The sequence below is a fragment of the Apaloderma vittatum genome, unplaced genomic scaffold (assembly GCF_000703405.1).
Source record: "Apaloderma vittatum isolate BGI_N311 unplaced genomic scaffold, ASM70340v1 scaffold15586, whole genome shotgun sequence".
Classification (NCBI taxonomy): Eukaryota; Metazoa; Chordata; class Aves; order Trogoniformes; family Trogonidae; genus Apaloderma; species Apaloderma vittatum.
In genome coordinates this window covers 130-21,880 of record NW_009721352.1, presented here as the reverse complement: position 1 = coordinate 21,880, position 21,751 = coordinate 130, and the positions used below count along the sequence as shown (strand labels likewise).

The window sequence follows — 21,751 nt, the reverse complement described above, 5'->3', positions numbered from 1 at the left end:
GTAACTTAGACTTCCTTTCTAGTTATGAGAATTGGAAATGGCAAGAGAATGAAATCCCTTATCCTAAAGCCAGCTTTTCACCATCCACTGTATTAGCAAATCTGATTTAATTAGTTGTTATGAAACTTTTATTAATGGAAGCATAGGTAAAGCTTCTTTACATCTGCCTTAGGAGAGACTAGCAGCAACCATGGGAAGAGATTTACAGGGCTTAGCTATGGTGAATAGATGAGGGAGAACTTATTATGGTATAAACTAGGGAAATAAACAATATTGAGAAAGATGGCAGCCAGACTAGCACAAGAGGCGTCCCTGCCCATGACAGGGAGGTTGGATTAAATGATCTCTAAGGTCTCTTCCAGCCTAGGCCATTCTATGATTCTATGAGAGAATGGTATTGGCAATGCTGAGGAGTTCCCTTCTGCATTTGTATTCTCTTCCTTTACTTCAAGTTTTTTTAAAAAAAATAAAATAAAAAAGTATTTTTTAATAGAATTTTTTAGCAGACATAAATGAGACCTCTCAAGCAATAGATGACTGAGACATACCTGTGGATCTTAGTATATGCCAGGTGTCACACTATTTCTGCTAGATCTCAGACTTCACAAATTTAAAGGGAAAAGGCAAATTTTACCAGTGTATAAATCGTCAGTTGTTGGTGAGAGTTGAGGCTGGTCAGCTCAGCTTTTGTAGCATTTGGAAGTTTACAGGTAGGTCCTTTGAATCCTTTTTTGTGTATTTTTTGATAAGTTGGAAACTTCTGCTGACAATACCAAGAAGCTGAGTCTGCAGTAAAAAACCCCCACAAAATGCCACAAAACACCAAACAACAAAATAAAACCGAAACTCAAAACCTCAAACAAAAAGAAAAGTTCAAAAAACCCACCTGTCTAACCATCCCAATGTCAGTCTGGTGAAATGAGTTCTAATTCCTGTCTGGACTGATAGAAGTCTTGGCCAACTTGGGCCTACATCTTTAAGAATCGAAATTATGTGGAGCTCCACTTACTGTTGGCCAAGTTATTTGTCCTTAGTCAAACAAGTGAGAGTAATCACTCTTTAAATCCTTTTCCATATTAATCTCGTTATAAATGTTCCCTTTATAGCAATTACTGTTACAGAACCAGTTTGTGTTGGGTGGGCGAACGGTGGCCATGCTGTATTGGGCAGCCATCCAGCAGCAAATTATACTTGAGGTCTATATATACTGCAGGAATTCAAAAAAGCCAGCATATGACAGAATTGATAACATTTGAAAGCTTAAAGAAATAAAACATTCCTGATCACTTGTGAGGAGAGAAAAGTTCTCAGTACTCTTATTGCTCTTCCTAGTCAGATCACTGAAGAATACTGCTGGGGATGTTGCTGTACAAGCTGCTTAGGAAGGAACTAGCTAGGGATGACAAATTAGTAGAAGACATTTGCTTTATACAGTATTTCTAACTTTTCATGACTGAAGGCTGCTCCGTGAGTTACTTATTAAAAAATAAGTATTTGTTTGTCTTTCTGTTAATTTTTAGCTGCACCAATAATCTTTTGGTGATACATTTTAAATTTGGTTTAGACTTGTAGGAGAGCTTAGTAGTCAATGGTATGTGTATTTAAAAATAAATGGCAACTTATGGAAGTGTTGTGAACTTTGTATCTGATCATCTGTTTTTGTTTTCTTACAGTCACATTTTCCTCTGGTAGTTCATACACTGTAATAAGCTTAAATTCAAATGTGTGTTGAAGCTGCTTATTTTTTCCACTTTGTTCTATTGAAGTTTCTTTGTAGTGTGCACACAAAAAAGCACAACGACGGGACTAGTACATTCAGATTTAACCAATGGAAATACAAAGTGACTTGTGCAAATCTAACCTACGGATGAGTGATAGAAAAAACCAGTGACATGCAACACTGAGAGACCAAAATGAAGTAAAATATGCATATTATGGGAAGTGTCTTAATTACTTATTCAGAAATTTTATGTGTCGTAACCTTATGAACATTAGAATACTTAGTTCATTGCAGAATTAATTAGTTCCTGTCTTTCCTCTGCCACAGGAACGCATTATACAATGACAAATGGAGGAAGTATCAACAGTTCAACACATTTACTCGATCTTCTGGATGAACCGATTCCTGGAGTAGGAACATACGATGACTTCCACACCATCGACTGGGTTCGAGAGAAGTGCAAGGACAGAGAAAGACATAGACGGGTACTGAAGATAAATAACAATACTCGGAAAATATGTTTTGTTGGACATTGGAATTAATGTCCCATCTAGTAACATGTACAAATATGTGAATGCTTTAAGTTTGTAAGTAGTTGCATCAGCTAGAACTATCTGAATGCTACTAAGAAGAGCACTGTTTCATGCATACCTGCAGCCTTGCAACAGTATTATAACTTGGAAAGGAAACAGTAATTTAACAGAGCCAATATAGTTCTCGGTCATCTGGCTGACGTTACAGTACTGCCTTTGTTTGCATGCTAGTGTATTTAAGGTTATTTTCCAACATAGGTATATTTGTAGTAGAACAATAGTGCTCATAGTAGTACTTGTGCAGAAAAGTGAGCCCTGATGTATATTGCTTTTGTGCTGACACAAGTGTGTCTGTGCTACTGCTGTGTGCTGCCCCTGCTGTGCAGATTATGAAAAGTGAAAATGCTCATATCGGTGTATATATGCTTAATAAAAAAGTAGTCTTGGTATGTATGGTAGGTGTCCTTTCCACTCTCCTATCACCGAACGTGCTTTTTGCCTCTTTTCTATTGACTTCATCCAGAGATCCTCCAAGTTCAGGCATTTCATCTTTATTAGTGTGCTCTGCAATTAATTCTTTCATTAAGTGGACTCAAGTTGTATTAGTAAGAGGCTTGATACTATCATTCATGTAACAGACTTTTTTAACAGCATTTTAGGAGGAAATATGCTATTTTGAGCCTTATTGTCAAACTTTTGGGGTGTTTATATCAATTAACTTTAAAACCAGAACAGGTTTGGAGATGCCATTTCTCCTAAAATATCTTTAACTGATCAAAATACATAACTAAAAATGAATTGTAGTTGTATGAAGGGATCAGGGGAGAGGTTCCTTCACCTACAACACTGTGGTATTATTCTGGTGGTTTTTTTAAACAAAATATTTGACTTTCTAGAAGCAAAATGTAGGGTATATATGCTGATTAACTTTGACAGTTAAAAAAACAAGTCTTACACTAGTGTAAAAAACAAAACCTCCATAATTGCACTATCTAGCACTTTTTTAAGGAAAAGAGATCCTTAAGCAATGAATCTGAGAATATCTACCTTGTTTGAATGTCTCCCATGTAATATTTTATTTCATAATTTGATGTGTATGCAGTAGTTAATGCTATCACAAAGTAAATAAGGCTACAATAAGAATTACTGGGGTTTTTTTCAGTACAGTAACTTTAGATTTCATTAATAATAGTTGTCTAGAAGCATCTCAGGGTAGTTAGCCAGGTTTTTGGTTTGTTTTGGTTTTATGTCTTTTTTAGTCTAAAGAAAGATGTTTGTATTTCAAATAGAAGTTTAGGAATTTCAGTTGTATGGAATATCTTATTAGTAGTACACGAACAATTTATTTGAGGTTCAATAAAAACAATTTAAGATTTAGGAGAGAGACAATTTTGCAATTACATGTTTTAGATGTGTATCATATAAAGTATTAATTTATCCTAATAATGCATTTCCTGGATTTTAGTTCTTTAAATTAAGCAAATTTACTTTCCTTTGTCAGTTGCTTGATGTCTGAATAACCAGGCTGATTTACCTATGTAAAGCATGACACACTAGGAGAATGCGTGTAGTTCAAAGAGAGGGTATATTTGCCTGCATCAAGCAGGTTGTGTATCATACTGACTTTTTTTTCTCCTATTTGTGTTACAGAAACCCAAGTGTACATAACGATTTCTCTTTGCAGATTAACAGCAAGAAGAAAGAATCAGCATGGGAGATGACAAAAAGTTTGTACGATGCATGGTCAGGATGGCTAGTAGTCACACTAACTGGTTTGGCATCAGGTAAATTAAAAACCAGGATTTCTTCCTTACATGCATCAGCAAGTTACTGTGCTTTTCATTTGTGTGTTACCCACCAACCTGAATAAGAGCTGGTTTAGTCTAGTGCTGTAATTCCATGAGGGAAAGGAAAGGTTGACTATCTTGATTTACAGTCTTTAGCATTTTGAGGCATGAGTTTACTAGTCAAATGTAAAACAAAATCCTCACTGAATTTTGGGAGAGTTTCTCAAAGTTATGGAACTTCCACTTACTAAATTATCGATGTTTTTTAATCCTGTGACTGAGATTGATGTTCTCCCGTTCTATTAAATTTTACTTTTTTCCTGTATGACTTCTTGTGAAAGTCTGTTAAAATAGTCGATTGTGCTAGATTGTTTTTCTCCTATGGATTTATTTTGGGTTTTCTATTATTTTTTGCTAGGAACTTTACTGAACTTGTTCCATATGGACCAAAAAGTAGCTTTAGTGTATGTGTAGTTTCTGTAAACACACTTCCTTATAAAGCGTACTTTTATACATGAGCAAGCTCTAGCTATGGGTTTATGCCAGTAACTTTCTAGATGTTGTTACAAAGAAACATATTAGCTTTAAGAGGTAGAGTTTGTTGACCTCTCCTTCAACTCTATCTTTTCTTTTAAATGTGTTTTAGGGTGAGTTCTACAGCTAAGATTATCTGATAGTTTGTGGGCCCACTGTCGTGCAGTGCTGTTTTTTATCAGCATAGTTCAGAGTGACCAATGCGTGCGGGAGTGGTAACTCACAAAGTTTGTGCCCAGTTTTCCCCAGAAAAGTATTTCAAACAGAGATCTTAGAAAAGTTGGGTTAGTTGCAGAGTATGGCTATGCCTGTTAAAAAGGCACGGTAACTGTATAATCACTACTTAAATAGATTCATAACCACTTTCACGAATCACATATAAATTAATATATATGCAAAGTTGGTAGTATGTTTATATACCTCAATGTACAGACTGGGAGTGTATAATTACTGGTAATTGCTTTTTATAATTGAGTGCTAACGCATGCAGTGCTGTTTCCACCCCCCAAGCTGCTACATGTATTAAAATTGCTTTACTGTGTTTCTGAGCAACAAAGCAAGCAAACTCTGGCTGTAAACATTCCTGGGGTTTTCCATTTTGGTGGCTTTCTGTTGTATGTGGCTAGTGAATCTTAACTGGTACAGCCTTGATTTCACTATGGGGAGATCTTATGGTTTACGTATTTTAATTAATTTGGTCAGAACTTTACTCTACTGAAATACTGTCTTTGACATTGGTTGGCCCAGGATCTCAAACTGAGGGTCTGTCAAGATTAGCAAATCTAGTAAATTGGAGGTAATTCTCTTTACACAAGTGTCTCTAAACAGCTATTTCTAGTAGTGATTAATACATATAAAGTAGTAAATTATGGCTAGTTAACAGGTTTACCTGTTTGCAAAAATACTGCCTTTAGGAGTAGTTTTTTCAGTATACTGCTGCCATGAAAAAAATATTTTGCTTATGTAAAACAAAGGAGGGTTTAAAATTATGTTTAAGTCCTTTGAAGCAATTTCTTAATGCCTGTTTTTCTGAGGGCTCTTCAGCAATTTTTCTGCATGTAATTATAACACAGAATCCCTCTTAAGCTTTGAGTTTGTGAACTCCTTATTATCTATACTGTTTGCTACCTGCAGTAAGAATTTTACGTGCTCTCACCATGTTACAAAATTGAGTCATTTTGTGTGTGGATCACATGAGTGTTGTCAGGGTTTATTTGGTGCTTTATCTGTGTTGTTCTTGGCAGGGTAAGAATTACTTTCTCCAGATATGCTGTTCAGTACCAAACATAGTAGAACAGTTGGTGAGTTCTCTGAGGCATGGCAAGGTAGTTTTGTCAGCAGGTCTGTTGTCTTTTTCATCAAAAAAATGTTATCAGTCCTTGGGAAATATACAAAGTACTGAATTTTCAGCAAATACTAATCTTACCATATTGCTTATAGGAGATATTCCTGGAAATCAGTAATATTTTAAATGTCTCTTTCTTTCGTTTTTCTGTAATCAAAATTTCTGTGGATCGATACCAGCACATTGCTTCATTTTAGCTGTGTGTTATTCTTGTTTACCAGAATATTAATACAAAACTGTTGCTACAACAGGGGCATTGGCAGGATTAATTGACATTGCTGCTGACTGGATGACTGACTTAAAGGAAGGCATTTGCCTGAGTGCTTTGTGGTTTAACCATGAACAGTGTTGTTGGGGTTCAAATGAGACCACGTTTGAAGAGAGGGATAAATGTCCACAGTGGAAAACATGGGCCGAACTAATAATTGGGCAAGCAGAAGTAAGTATATACCCATCCTTGGGAGGGGGTCTTGCTCAGCAGCTTGACTGAACATGGAAAGAAAATAATGGTCTTACAGTCAGAGTTCTAAACAGGCATTTGGGTTGTACTCTCTGTTCTCTTTTTCAGCATCTGAATGGATTGACAGGTGTAATAAATGTGCATTTCGTGCACTGCAAGGGGGCTTGGGGTGTTGTAGGTGTAAGGAAGTTATGAGAGTATAGAACTGTTAATAACACAAGAATTTCTATTCTTAATTATAACTATACATAAAAAATATGAAATTTGTGGTGTTCTCCAGGAACTAAGAATAGATTGGTTTTAGTTTTTCTACTACAGAAATTTTTAAATAAAAATTTACTCAGTGTTCAGTAGACTTAAGCAGCTAACAGCTATTAAACCCCCCAACCTTGTGCTATACTTATTTTTTCTTTCTAAAATGAAGTGTTAGAACACTTTCTACCTTGTATAACCCAGTTTGCTGATGTGCAGGTGTCTTGACTTGATGCTTTTCAAACAAAATTCCCTCTTTCTTGGCTTACTGTCTCTCAAAATGGATGCAGAAGTGTATTTGCAGCAAGAGTAGTTCTGGGTTATTTTCAGTAGTGATTTTGCTCCTACGTCAAATTTATTTTCTGACATATTTTTTTGTTTTTGTTTTTGCTTTTAGGGTCCAGGTTCATACATAATGAACTACATAATGTACATTTTCTGGGCTTTGAGCTTTGCCTTCTTAGCAGTTTCTCTGGTGAAGGTATTTGCTCCCTATGCCTGTGGCTCGGGCATACCTGAGGTAAGGTCTAATACATGCATTATAGAGGGTTCATATTAATGTTCCTGCTGCTTTACAGGGTCAAGGGAAAGGCAAGAGGGAGCACCGTGTGACTTTGATGAAATACATTAATACAAGTATTCAAATGGAATAAAGTAATTGTGCTAATTGTTGCTGAGAAAAATAGCTCAAAATTCAGAGAATCTCTGGAGTTTGTAAATTTTGCTGAGTGCTTCTGGATGGACTATTTTTTTATAAAGCATTTAGCATAAGAGAACAGAGTTCTGGATTGATTTCCAAACCTCCTCCAACTGCCACCCTCCCTGCAAGTGGTAAGAGAGCAGTGACTCATTAACAGAATATGGGCCCTTTGATACAGCAACTGATCGTTTGTTGCGCCGGTTTTAAATCGCACAAACCATCAGACAGTCACAAAGTAACATGTAACATCCCCCAAAACTTGCTGTTTTTACACTTGCTGTCTGCTACTATGCACTGCATGGCAGGGAAAAACCCCAAGTCAAGGTCTGATCAGACTCATTTCTCCAGTCATTCTGTAAATATTTCTTTATACATGTAGAAGTTGAAGGACAAATCCTGCTTCTGAATAAGCCTGGGATGGTTCTGTGCCATTATTCCAGAAGATTTTTCATCTTAAATTGGCTTCCAAACCTTTACTTTCTAGACACAGCTGCCCAGTGTTTTGTGTGTATCCTATTTATAGACATGTTGTCCTTTCCTATGATAACTATATTATTTCTTATATATGGGCATATTTCCCAGGCTAATGTGACGCTGTTAGGCAAAGTAGTAACTTAGACACATGATACATCTTTTCTAGTGGAAAAAGGCTGATATTTTCCATCTTTGTCAAGGAATCTGCTGTTAAATTTTTATGCAGAGATGGTAAAACATAATGAGAAAACAGAGAGGGGTAAAAGTGGTGCAGATGTGATATTGTATAATAGATGACCTTGAGTACAGTTTTTGCAGGTTAATTTTTCCTTCGGAAGTTTTTTGACTTTCACTTGATAGATTATATCATAAACTGATGAATGCATTCTTAGAAGCTACTGCTGTTTCATTTTCTACTAAATGTAATTGATAATGTTGTTGTATGTTACTGTCTAATGTTTCAGAGTAAATTGTAAATGGAAAGCCTCTGGCAACCAAATGGACTCAATGTAGCAATCTGAACAATACATGTTTTGAAGTGTGATAAAGTTAGTAATTTCTAAAAGCTATTTTTAAAGTTATGCAGCTGAAATGATAAAAAATAATTATTTTCTCAAGAAAGCAGAATGCAATAACATACTATTTTTTCTTTCTTCCAGATAAAAACTATTTTGAGTGGCTTCATCATCAGAGGTTACTTGGGGAAGTGGACTTTGATGATAAAAACAATTACTTTAGTCTTGGCTGTTGCATCAGGTTTGAGTTTAGGAAAAGAGGGTCCCTTGGTACATGTTGCCTGCTGCTGTGGGAATATTTTTTCCTACCTCTTTCCAAAGTACAGCACGAATGAAGCTAAAAAAAGAGAGGTAAGTTCTTGTAAATCAATTTCTAGAATGTATTGAATATCCATGCATTTACACTGATCTCTTTGAAAGATGTTGATATTGGTTCTCTCGGACAGTTTTTAGGTTTGGATTATCAATAGTTATTTATTGTGTTAAGATCAACGTATTATCTCTAATGTTGTCCAAGGTAAATTGTTCCCATGTTGGAGTGAATATGCATTTCTCCCACCTCAGAAACCATTTGATTGTACTGGAATTCTTTCTGTTCTTGGCTGTACATTTTGGTAATTGATTAGTGTCTTTATTTGTGAGGACAGCAAAGGACTTTTGCATCTGTGTGCAGATTACTCCTGAAGAAGGGTTGACGACACTGTGTTCCTGCTCTGTTCCAGTTTGTTGCTGTTGGTAAGAGTGCGGTGGGTTAGCCTTGGTGCCCACCAAGCTGCTCTCTCACCCCTCCTCCTCAGCAAGGCAGCAGGAGAAAATGAGAAGCTCATAGGTCAGGATAAGGACAAAGGGATCACTCACCAGTTACCATCGCAATCAAACCGGTCTAGACCTGACGATTAATATTATTGTGTTATAAGTAATTATAAAATAATTTTTTGCCAATTCATAACAGAGTAAGGTAGTAGAAATAAAAGCAAACCTAAAAACTCTTTGCCTCCACTGTCCCTTCTTTGCAGGCTCAACTTAACTCCTGACTCTTCTATCCCAAAGCTGCCAAATGGGATGGGGAATGGGAACTGCAGCCAGCTTGTAACACTTTGTCTCTGCTGCTCCTTCTTCCTCGTGCTCTTCCCATGCTCCAGCACGGGGTCCCACCCACAGGAAACAGTCCTTCACAAACTCCTTCAGCATGGCTCCTTTCCACACGGTGCAGTCCTTCAGGGATGGACTGTGCCTCCACCTGGATTCCCCACAAGCTGCAGTTCCAGCCAGAACACCTGCCCCTGCATGGGCTCCTCGCTGCAGGCTGTGGCTCCCGGCAGGAGCCTGCTCTGGCGTGGACTCTCCACAGGCTGCAGATTCCATCAGGGCACGGGTCCGTGCTCCCCTGTGGGGTCCTCCATGGGCCACAGGGTGGAGATCTGCTCTGCCATGGTCCTCCATGGGCTGCAGGGGAATCTCTGCTCTGGCACCTGGAGCACCTTCTTTCTCCCTCTTTTCTCACTGACTTCAGCCTCGGCAGGGCTGTTCCTCACACTTTCTTCTCACTGTTCTCTCTCACAGCTTACCCCATCTTAAGTATCTCTTGCATCCAGAATGTTGATAAATGTGTCGAGTGGGACTAGAATTGAACCCTGAGGAACACTGCTGGTGACTGGTCGCCAGCCCTTTCGCTACAACCCTTTGAGCCATTTAGCCAGTTCTTCCCCCAGCACACTGTGAACCTGCTTATCCCACAGTTGGACTTGTCCAGGAGGATGCTGTGAAGGACAGTATCAAAAGCTTTAATAAATCCAGAAAAAGTATATCCACTGCCTTCCCTTCATTCACTAGGCGAGTGACTTTATCATAGAAGGATATCAAATTGGTTAAACAGGACTTTGCCTTTGTGAACTCAGGTGTTGTCTGTGCGTGATGATTGCATTATTCTTTAACATTCTTTCAGTAGCACCCTGTGTAATCTCCATAATTTTTTCAGGAACTGAGGTTAGGCAAACAGATCTGTAGTCCCCTGGTTCTTCCCTCACACACTTTCTGTAGATTGGAGTAACACCGGCTACCTTCAGCAGGGACCTCCCCAGACTCCCAAGACCTTTGGTAGGTGATTGAGAAGGGTCTTGCTGTAACATCCTCTAGCTCCTTCAGTACTCTGGGATGAATCCCATGAGGGCCGATGGACTTGTGAACATTCAGCTGATGCAGCTGATCCCTTACAATTTCAGTGCCCACAAATGGAAAGTAACTGCTCCCACGCTTGTGATCCTCTGCCTCAGGGGACTGGGCAGCCCAAGGTCTATCAGTTGTTAAAGACTGAGCCAAAAAATACACTGAATGCTTCCACTTTTTGCTCATCCCAGATGACCAACAAGTACTGGTCCAATGTTTTCTTTAGACCTTCTCTTGCTATTAATGTACTTTAAAAAGCCCTTCTTGTTATCTGACATAACACTGACCAGTTCCAACTCTAATTGAGTTTTGGCCTGTTGTATCTTCTTCCTGCATATACAAACCACAACTAATCTTCCTGCAAAGCCTGACCTTGCTTCCGAAGATCATACAATTTTTTTTGCTCTCGACCTCCACAAGGAAACCAAGCTGGTCTTTTGCCCTGCTTGCTTGACGTATGACACAGTGGAATTGCCTGCTCTAGCACACAGAAAGCTTATTACAATTTCTTGAAAATGAGATATCAGCAGTTTCATACTGAAGCATAGACTCCTTTGCGTGCTTCACTGGGGAGGCTTTTAGCAGCATCCTTGGCTTCATCATGGCTAGTACTTGGTTGGTGGCCTCTGTGGACACGTCCTGTGGGTGTTCTGATACGCTTACTTGATGTTCTTCTGTTAGCAAGTCTGTGCGTCCTTGGTAGAAGCACAAAAGAAACCGATAGCTGTAATGAGGTTCTGTTGTTTGTCTTTACAGCGTATCACAGACTTCCAAAAAAACTCCTCCCTGTTGTTCTTTTCCAGGTGTTGTCAGCTGCTTCAGCAGCAGGAGTATCTGTTGCCTTTGGTGCCCCAATCGGTGGAGTTCTTTTCAGTCTGGAGGAGGTATGTCAAGAGATGGCACTGAAGGATGGGCATTTTTAAAAATCTTTTTTAGCATGAATGATCTCAGGCTCCATTAAGCTGCAGAGTCCTTCCTAAGGAGGACATTATTTTTGGACTCAGTTTCAAAGTCAAGAGTCCTGTTACGAGCATATTCCTAAAGATATTTTTTCTTTTCTTTGGATGAATGTCAGCTTTGCTTTAGTTCTCAGTTGTGTTTTTCTGGAGAAGCGCCAAGTCAGTCAATAATTACAGTTTACATACAGATAGAGATACAGAAGTTTTTCACTCTAGAGGTATATTCAGAAAAAAAAAGTTTTTTTTCATTTTGAAAAGGCTTTAGAAACTAATTTGACAGTTTTGTGAAGCATGTATTTAAACATTACTTTTCTTGAAGTTTTAGTTCCTAAACACAATTGAATATGCTAGTGTTGGAAAGGCAAAACTAACCTCCAAGGCTACCAAACTCTCTTCTCCCATTAGTGTTTCAAATGAACTTAGTTTTCAAAATACGTAAGAATGTTATTTAGATCATTACCACTTAAAAAAAACCAAACCAAACCTAAAAATCTCTGAATTGAAAAAAGGAAGCAAAATACTATTTTAAGGAATTTCTTTGTTGCCAAAAATTTCACCCCAAAACCAGAAAAAAAAATCTCTTGAAACTCAAATCAGGCTATGTGGGTCGTGTATGAATTCACATGCTCAGTTTTGAGGATTTTTTTCTTTAGTGTTTTAATCACACTTCATAAAAATAGCACATCTGCCAGAAACCGTTCTGTGCGGGTTGAAGGGTGCAGGAAGTCTGAGAGAGCAGCGAGTGTGCAGCCTGGTTCTTATGAATGCTATAAAGAGATTACTTATAAACAGAGAAGCTCTTAAACATAAATTATTTACTAACAGTATTAAAACAGCAGTGGTTTCAATACTGCTTTACTATTGACCTCAAACCCGATATAAACATGAATTATTGTAGAGCTTTTAAAAAACATAGTGTATGCTGAAATGCCAGTGCTCCAGGAGGCAAGAATAACTCTGATAATGTAAGAGTATTTTTTTTAGCATCTACCATATAAGCAGCAGGACTTGAACCTGTGCATAAAATAGTCTTTCCAGTATTTTTCATTGATGCACTAATAATTCTCATGTATTGTCTTTTGCAGGTCAGTTACTATTTCCCACTGAAAACTTTATGGAGATCGTTTTTTGCTGCTTTAGTAGCTGCATTTGTTTTAAGGTCCATCAATCCTTTTGGTAATAGCCGCCTAGTTCTTTTTTATGTGGAATATCACACTCCTTGGTACCTTTTTGAACTGCTTCCTTTTATTCTTTTGGGAGTATTTGGTGGGCTCTGGGGAGCGTTTTTCATCCGAGCAAACATCGCGTGGTGTCGTCGACGCAAATCTACAAAATTTGGGAAGTATCCTGTCCTGGAGGTTATCATTGTTGCAGCAATAACAGCTGTCATTGCATTTCCTAATCCATATACAAGGCTGAACACCAGTGAGCTTATTAAAGAGCTCTTCACAGACTGTGGGCCATTAGAATCCTCCTCCCTCTGTGACTACAGAAATGACATGAATGCAAGCAAAATAGTAGATGATATTCCTGACCGTCCAGCAGGCACTGGAGTCTATTCAGCTATATGGCAGTTGTGTTTAGCACTCATATTTAAAATAATCATGACAGTCTTCACCTTTGGTATCAAGGTAAGTGTGAATGCAGGGGGTGTTTCATCCGCTGTGATTATTTAATTACTATCTTTCTCGTTTTCCATCTCTCAAAGCTAGCAGCTCTGTTTACAGAAATTTTTTTCTTGTGTACTTCTTTTTAAAAAGGTCTTTTCACTGTTGATTAATAATCAAATCATGTCAAAAACAATATTAAGTTTAATTAAATTCAGAGTAGCCTTTGTTCAGCTGAATAGAAACGTGCTAAATTTAATAGGGAACAGTAACTGTGTAGATGGATGGCTGTTTGTGTGGGCCTGATTCAACAATAAGGATGATTCTAAAATTTCCAAGAGCTGAGTTCAGCCGAGTTCAGACATAACCACTTAGGTTCCCCAGTCCTGTTACAGCAAATAAGGGAAGATGGTACCTCTTGAAAAACTTGTAGGGTTTTTTTTTAAAACCATCTCCTCATTTATCATGTCAGTGTAATTACTGCAGACTGTCAAAGGGAGCTGATGATGATTTCTTTCCTGAATTTCAAGTATTGCCTGTCATGACTAAAAAGGAGGCTTTGTTCATGTGGCTGTAACGGGAATTTCTTCTGCATTACAAAGGAGTGTAATTTTTGTTTTTCCTGGTCGTTTATCTGTTTTGGAGCTTTCTTCAGCTTCTCTCAAAGCTGTGACCGTTTCTTGAATGATATAGCTGTCATACTTTTTATTTTCTGTCTTGTCAGGCTCCCTCTCATAGTTTTTTGCACTACATCATTATCAAATGCATCTTAACACAAACACATTGTGAAATGTTCAGGATTCGTGGTTAAACTGGCTTGAACTTTTCAGTCTGTATTGCTGTTCCATGTAACTGGAAGCTTGAGAAAACACTTCATTACTGTGAGAGTGGTTGAACACTGGAATAGGTTGTCCAGAGAACAAGGACTCAGTTTCCATCCTTGGAGATACCCAAAACCTGACTGAATGTAATGCTGGGCAACCTGCTGTAGTTGACTCTGCTTGAGCAGAGGTAGACGATCTGGAATGGTCACGTCCAACCTCAACCTTCTTGTCATTCTGTGACTGAGAGAACAATATCGTGTTGTGTTTCTCACGTGTTGGTATTTTAGAAGATGTTGCATTCTGTTACTTGAAGTTATTTTCCCTATGTTGGTTGACAGGTAAGAGAAATCCATTTTGTGTATTTCAAATGCTAGTCTTGCGTAGGTCAGCATTTCAGACATTGTTCCAAAGGCGGCCACTCCAATCTGTTGTATTGTTTTGTATTCACTTAGTGTATTTCTCTTACACTTAGGGCTCTGCCTAGGTCTAAGTGTGCATCTGGCTCTTTCTCATGGGATTGTCACCACAGCGTCACACTTTGTGTATTAGAATTCCCTAGATTACAGAATGGTAGAGCTTACATTTAATTTCATTTTGGTTCATTTTCTCAGAACTTTAGCATCTGCAGTTTGGTGGAAATATGTTTGTGAAGTTGTAAGAATATATTAATTACTTTGCCAGCAGGCAGGGAGTCAGGCTGCCATCACTGAGGGGACTGTGCTACATACTTCTCTCCAGAAGCTTTAAAGCGTGTAGCTAGTTAGAGTGACAGCCAGTATCTGGAAATGAGATTATCAATTAATGTTACACTTATGTGCATTTTAAGCTTTATTTCTATGAAAAGAGGAGAAAATTCAAATTTTAATAGGGAAAAAAAAAGACGACTTATTTAAATCATTACTAAGAGTCCTCTGGGCTCTCCAGGTCTGTTTCTGGCACTGCAGCCACGTGCAAACACACATCTGCCCCACAGGAACTGTTTTTCTGTGAGGTGAGCAAAGCGCCTTAGCTGCTGCCTGTGAGGCATGGCGATTCTTGCTGCTCTTAATGCCAGGAACAAGGGTCACCAGGAAGCTGAGCTGGCAGAGATTTGGAGGTTTGTTTTGTTTTTCTTTCAGGCTTTTTTGTACATATACTGTACTGCTTATTATCAGCAGACTCGTTACTGTGTAAATTCTGATGACCACCCTCTGAGGTGGGATTACAGCTTTGCCTCACAACCTGATGGGTATGCAGCTATGCAGCTGAAAAAGTGGAAAGCTGCACCCATCCTTGCTTGTTTCAAAGCTAATACCTGTGCCACAGAACAGATCGTTTCCTCTGTAGCATAACTTGCGTTAGGTTGGCATGCACTGCGGAAGAAGGCTGAGACAAGGCAGAACCTAATATTTTTTTCCTTGCTGCTTAGGGAAGGTTGCTCTTCACTTTGTGACTTGTGATTCAGAGGCTTGTACAAATGAATGCAGCTGTAAAATCATAATTAGACTTGTAACCATTATCCACATGTGACGGAAGGAAGAGGAGCTAGGTGCATAAAAAAGTTATGCTCTCAAAGGACCAGAAACAATTTGGATGCAATTTCCATGTGGAGACTGAAGTTGTGGTATAATGTTGTAGCAGACTAGAGTCTGAGGCAGTTTCAAAGATTTATTTAATTACTTGTATATCTGTAATGTTATTTTTTCAGAGTGCTATTGAACTCTTCACCAAGAAAGAATTTCAGTCAGAAAAAAAAAAGTAAATTGATTTTAACAGTTAGAAAGGAGTTTAGGCGTATGATTAATTGTAGGAAATAACAGTAGTGGTATGCGTGCACAATTTGGATATTACACTAAAATGACAGCATTGAACAGTTACCTGTATCAGCACAGAAATATTAGGTAATTCAAGATAAGAATGAAGGAATATTAAACTTTTTCCCTAAAACCTATGCTGCTGGCTTTGAAACACGAAATTTGATGTTTGTTTGTGGTTTGTCTGTTAGAAATCATCTTTGGAAATATAAATATTGGTATAATCATGATAATAATAATTAAAATATTGTGAAATACAGTTCTGCACCAGGTATTGGATTCCATGGCAAAATCTGTACTTAAATTTCATAGCTGTTACACCAGGTACAATTTTTTAATGAAGTGATTTTGACAAGATGGGTTTACGTGCATTTAGACAAAAAATAAAAAATTCTACTACTTATTTTTAATCAGATCTGTATCTCAGTCACAATAGAAAGTATTTTGATACCAAGAACTGCTGTGAGAAGAAACAGCGGGCATTTGAAATTCTTAGACACCAGTATGAGATTTGCAAAGACAGATGATCCTAAGGATGAGAAAAGATACATGACAGCAGTTTCTCAGATGAATCCTCACTTCTTACGAAGTTGCTGATAAAGGCAAGGCTTGCAATAATGTTTTACAAAGCCATATTAGTATGGCAAGGGTGTGTGGCCTTTTCAGGTTTTAGTTAAAAACAGAAGAACAGTTTAAATAACTAAAATTGTAGTAGGAACTTCTTTTTTACAGTAATGTGCTCTCTTTGCAGTGGGAATTGTCCTGCTTTTTTCTCTCTTGGTGGATTTAGCATTCTATCCATGCTCCTTTTTATGGGAAACTGCAGGATAGTAGGCAAAGCCTCTTCTAAAAATCACTGTTTAGTTGGCCATTTAATTTATGGCAATGTTAGGAATCAGTTTGGTAAGGCACCCCGATTTGCAAAGCTTGTAGTAAATGAATATTGACTTAGCGCAACATGAAGTAATAAGGGAAATCGAAAGAACTTCTCAGTACTGGCAGCACAAGTCAGACTGAGGTGATAGATTTGCTCTTAAAAACAAACATCCTCATAAAATGGATTCAGCTAACCAGATTGATCAAAGGTATCAATAGCATTGTGTCAAGTTTTACTAACCTTGCAAGGTCAATTTTCATGTTTTTAGCCTGGTAATTGGAGTATTTACATCTCTTTTGGAAAAAAAAAATTACTTGTAAAACGATGCATCATGTACGTTCCCATCAGCATGACAGCAGTTCTTCTGGTTTTGTCGCAGGTTCCATCAGGGTTATTCATACCGAGTATGGCAATCGGAGCAATAGCGGGAAGGATCGTGGGAATTGCAGTGGAGCAGCTGGCTTACTACCACCATGACTGGTTCATTTTCAAGGAGTGGTGTGAAGTTGGAGCTGACTGTATCACACCTGGTCTTTATGCCATGGTCGGTGCTGCTGCGTGCTTAGGTAAATAAGATATGACAAAGTAAATAAGTAGCTCATTTCTTGTATGCTGCTGTCCTGGCATTGTTGGGATACAGTCATAGAATCAATTTTTTACTCAGGAAAGCTGCATTTCTGAGAAGAGTAAAGTTCCTGATTCAGTGAAAACAAAGTTGCTGAGACACTTTGTTTGCATTTGTGGCCAGCTGTGGTGTGTGGTTCTCCATTAGTGATCAGGGTCTTTACCCTTGGTTTTGACCCAAGCTGGCCAACAGCAGTATTCCATGCCATAAACAGCACACTCACTGTAGATTAGAAAGTTTGCTGGGGGTGGTCTCTTCTCCTGACGGCTGCCATCCCTGGAGGGTCTCGCCTGTCATCCACCTCCCGAGGCTGCTCTCCTGTTTACCATGACCATCGCATTTTTGCTGGAGCCGTGGTGCTCGCAGTGCTGGCATCCAGCATTCTCTGCTGGGAGTGTGCAGCTTGCAACCACTGCATTGGCTGAGTACAACTTCATGCACTTTGTATTAATACTAATATTAAGGGAGTTTTATTATTTTTATTTTATTAAATCTGCTTCCATTTCAACCCACGGGTCTTCTTTCCTGTGCCCAATTCCCCTTCCTGGGGGAGGAGGTGGTGGTGGTGTGTTGTTGGGTGATAGAACAACTGGCCAATGAAAGGAGATAGAAACCTGTGCAGTTCTGGAACACATTTTTTATGGACTTTTCAGAATAATACGTTCACATCTCTACATGAGATGTCACATCCTTGTGATCTGAGGAATAATGTGCAATTTAAATTGATGAGAAATAAAATTTAAATAGTTTTTGCTTTCTCTTTTTGGTATCAAGGTGTCATTTTCTACATCAGTCAGGAAAATTGGTTTCTTGGAATGTATAAAGTAGAGGATTGGCAGAGTCAAGTACTGTTAAAATTATTACAAGAAGCTGATTTGATCAGCTGCCACGTCTACATGAATTGCAAAAAACATTCTTGAAATTCATAATCCAAGCAAAACTTTCAGAAGTGTCTGATGATCTGGGGAGTTCAGCTTGCGGTATTTTTAACAAGTCTAGTTTACAAACTGGAAAATCAGCTTCATGGAAAGAGGCTCAAGCTGGGCATCTAAACTAGAAGAGGTTTTTTTGAAGGCCTTGTTCTAGCTTGTAACTTGGTTGCCTTAGAAATTAAACTTAGAAGCTATTAGTACAGATACTGCAAAAAGTAGACCTTTTCCTTAAGGAAAAGTGCATTTGGGTAATCAAATAAATGAGTGGTACAAATATAGGTTTTGGACATGTGATTTTGTTTTTTAACGGATCAACCTGAATCAATTTTGAAGGCATTGAAAGAAGGATCACATCTTTTTATTTAATGAAGATATGGCATGAGAAACCTTGGCAGAAAAGACATGTCAAATACTATACAAAAGTGAAATATAATCCCTGTCATTTTGTCCAAGAAAGAGATTTCTTTTCATTAGCTCAGAATTCAATTTAGCTTTTATGATTCAGCAACAGCATTAAATTCCTAAACTTTTGGACAACGCGGCTGTTAAATTGCTGCCCGTGACTTCCCCGCATTAGTTCTATTATTTTTCCAAATTCTTATCTTACTGGATTTCCTTGCATTTCATAGTATTTTTAACCCAGGTGTGGCATGGAGAAATACATAATTTGATTCTTAGTTTGCATTAAGTAACTGCATATATTTTTCAAATCCCCTTATTCTCTCACTTTCTAGGAATTTTCCCTAAAGCTCTCTGGTTTACTGTTTTACTCTAAAAGTACTATGTTTGTTTTTCCTGACTGCTTCTGTTGGTATTACACAGAATGATGTTTGTCAGATGACCTTTAAGGGCAAAGTTGCACATGTAGTTCTCAACGGGAAGGCAGGAAATTCTAAACTGGCTAGTATCTGATACTGGAATGTTACTGGCTGCCATTTTCCTTGCAGGTGGTGTGACAAGGATGACCGTGTCCCTCGTAGTTATTGTCTTTGAGCTAACGGGAGGGCTGGAATATATTGTGCCCCTAATGGCTGCAGTCATGACCAGTAAGTGGGTAGGAGATGCCTTTGGTAGGGAAGGCATCTATGAGGCACACATCCGACTGAATGGATATCCTTTCTTGGATGCAAAGGAAGAATTTACTCACACAACACTGGCTGCCGATGTTATGAGACCTCGAAGAAGCGATCCACCTTTAGCAGTTCTGACACAGGATAATATGACAGTTGAAGACATCGAAAACTTGATCAACGAAACCAGCTATAACGGTTTTCCTGTTATTATGTCAAAAGAATCCCAGAGACTAGTGGGCTTTGCTCTAAGAAGAGATTTAACTATTGCAATAGGTAATTATCTTCCACTATTGCATGATTTTGTATGTCAGTTTAAATGGTTTTTTAGCTTAAACCAGAATTTACTGTGTGTTTGTAGACTTATTTCACATTCAGATACCTCACACAGGCTGTCTGTTCCTTTACTGAAGGCTCTGAAATGCAGAAAATTTTTATCTCTTTGTTATAAAAACAAAAGCTGTCATAACGAAACAGGTCAGAACCTCATCTAGGACAGTATTTTTGTTTGTTTGGAGGCTTTTGCTAGTATCCTTTTTCCTCAAGCAACTCTACGCTAACATTCTTTTTCAGAAGTGAGTAATTCTCATAGAACAGCAGGATTCTGTGACAGTTACTGTCCAAGTAATTTTTAAATTTAAATGTATGTTGTACTTTTCTTTGACAGAATGCAATTTACTGTTGTTATAACAACTAAGATTTATTAGAGAGAGAGAAGCAAAATATTAATGATTTTAGGTTTCCATTTTTCAGATTGTCTAATGGGAAATTTAGCCCTGGTCACATGAGCACACAAGCCCTGTTGGGGCTCTGGGTGAATATTAGAACTTCTGTGAAACTTGTGGCAATGCCTTGTGCACTGGCAGGAAAAAATCTGTGGATTTTGAGGATACTGTCTTAACTAGAGGATAAAAAAGAGCATTGTTATGTAAGAAAACGTTATGAAAGTGTAACATCTAGTGCATGAAATCAGTGATGGAAGTTGTGGGTTTTTTTTGTAATTCATAAGATGGTACTTTGGAACGTATCTCTTTTACAAAGACACTTGAGAAAGAGACGTCAAAGTCTCCTGAAACTTTTTAGAAATAATCTTTTGTGAACACAACACTGTTTACTGCAGTAGAACTTTTCACTGTGGTGTTAATACTGTGTGTATGCTGTAGGATTATCTATGTAGGATGTATAGGAATGTCCAAAACTTGGAAACTGTTATAGACATCTTACTGGTTTAAGTTTGCATTTACTTAAGAGTAAATGCAGCAATAGCAGAATGTTCTTTTAATACTGTACTTTCCCAAGTAAGACTCATTTCAGCTGCAGACATTGCAGTCTAAGTTGCTTGGTCTTGGATTTTGGCTGGCCTAACAAGAGTCATTGTGCAAAATAGTTTGGGCTGCAGCAGGGAGGGAAGCTATTGTCACCAGGGTGATGAAGGCATTAAAAGGAAGAGGATCCTGTTCACAAAAAGCTATATAAATTCATTATAATGAGAAGACAGCAGTTTCAGAGTGATCAGAAAAGGAGTTCTTTGGTTTCAGACCAACAGTAATTGCGGCCATTGGAGTGATGACAGAGGGGTTGTCAATTGAGATTGCCTCTCCCCTCGACAGTTTCTTCAGCAGCCATCTACATGCTTCCTGCATGTCGTTTTTTAAGTCTCTCCACTTCTTTAATTTAAAGTTATTTATTGGAGTGAGAAAGGTAGTAGCCAAAGAATGACTAAAGCTGTATGGTAGATGGCTTTTGTGATTTCTGCACAAACACTTCCTAGGGTTAAAGCCGTGCCTATGGAAACACATCAAAACAGCGTGTAGCACAATATCGGCACCTAGAGCATAACATCAGGGCCTGGTAGTGTTGGCTGATCTGTTTGCACTAAATTATCTTACTCCAAGAATGTAAATTCTTCCTTCTCTGCTGTTTTCACCCCCTCGCCTCTTTTTCTTAAAGAAAGTGCCAGAAAGAAGCAAGAAGGGATTGTTGGCAGTTCCAGGGTCTGTTTTGCCCAGCATACCCCATCGCTTCCAGCAGAAAGCCCTCGACCTTTGAAGCTGAGGAGCATACTTGATATGAGCCCTTTCACCGTGACAGACCACACACCAATGGAAATAGTGGTGGATATTTTCCGGAAGCTGGGTCTGAGGCAGTGCCTTGTAACACACAACGGGTGAGTAAAGTGGCACTGGTGCCGTTCGTTTTGTCAGAAACAGTAATTTTCAATTCCAGGATCAGAGTATTTGAACCAGGATATATTCCAGGATCGTGGTATTTGAACCCGTAAGTTTGGTACTGCGACTGAGGCCCCTCACGCTGCAGCACCTCCCAAATTCTTACTCTTCCCTTGCATGCTAAGTAAGCTGGCAGGTGATTTTGGCCATCTTAAGATGTTCTGTTAAAAATTAGGTCTCGTTCAGCAAGTTTTGTATGCGCATGGAGGAGACACAACTTGTGTTGCAGAAATTCAGTCTTGTGTGGCGCACAACTGAAGGCCTGTATTTCCTCATTCTTATATATGTCCTGTGCAATGGATCAGCCGTTCAACATCCACGGATGTCTGGGGTCATAAAAAGTAAAGGAG

At 38.5% G+C, this 21,751-nt stretch overlaps 1 protein-coding gene across 1 annotated transcript; it reads left to right on the top strand.

The window, feature by feature from the left end:
• Positions 1-2,025: 2,025 nt before the first annotated feature.
• On the top strand, positions 2,026-21,344 carry CLCN3 (chloride channel, voltage-sensitive 3). The gene is made up of 10 exons (XM_009871354.1): positions 2,026-2,205; positions 3,938-4,037; positions 6,171-6,358; positions 7,029-7,151; positions 8,465-8,671; positions 11,290-11,370; positions 12,531-13,076; positions 16,926-17,112; positions 19,051-19,449; positions 21,124-21,344. The coding sequence occupies exons 1-10, from the start codon at positions 2,062-2,064 to the stop codon at positions 21,342-21,344; spliced, it is 2,196 nt and encodes a 731-aa protein (XP_009869656.1). The 5' UTR covers positions 2,026-2,061.
• The last annotated feature ends 407 nt before the right edge of the window (positions 21,345-21,751 follow it).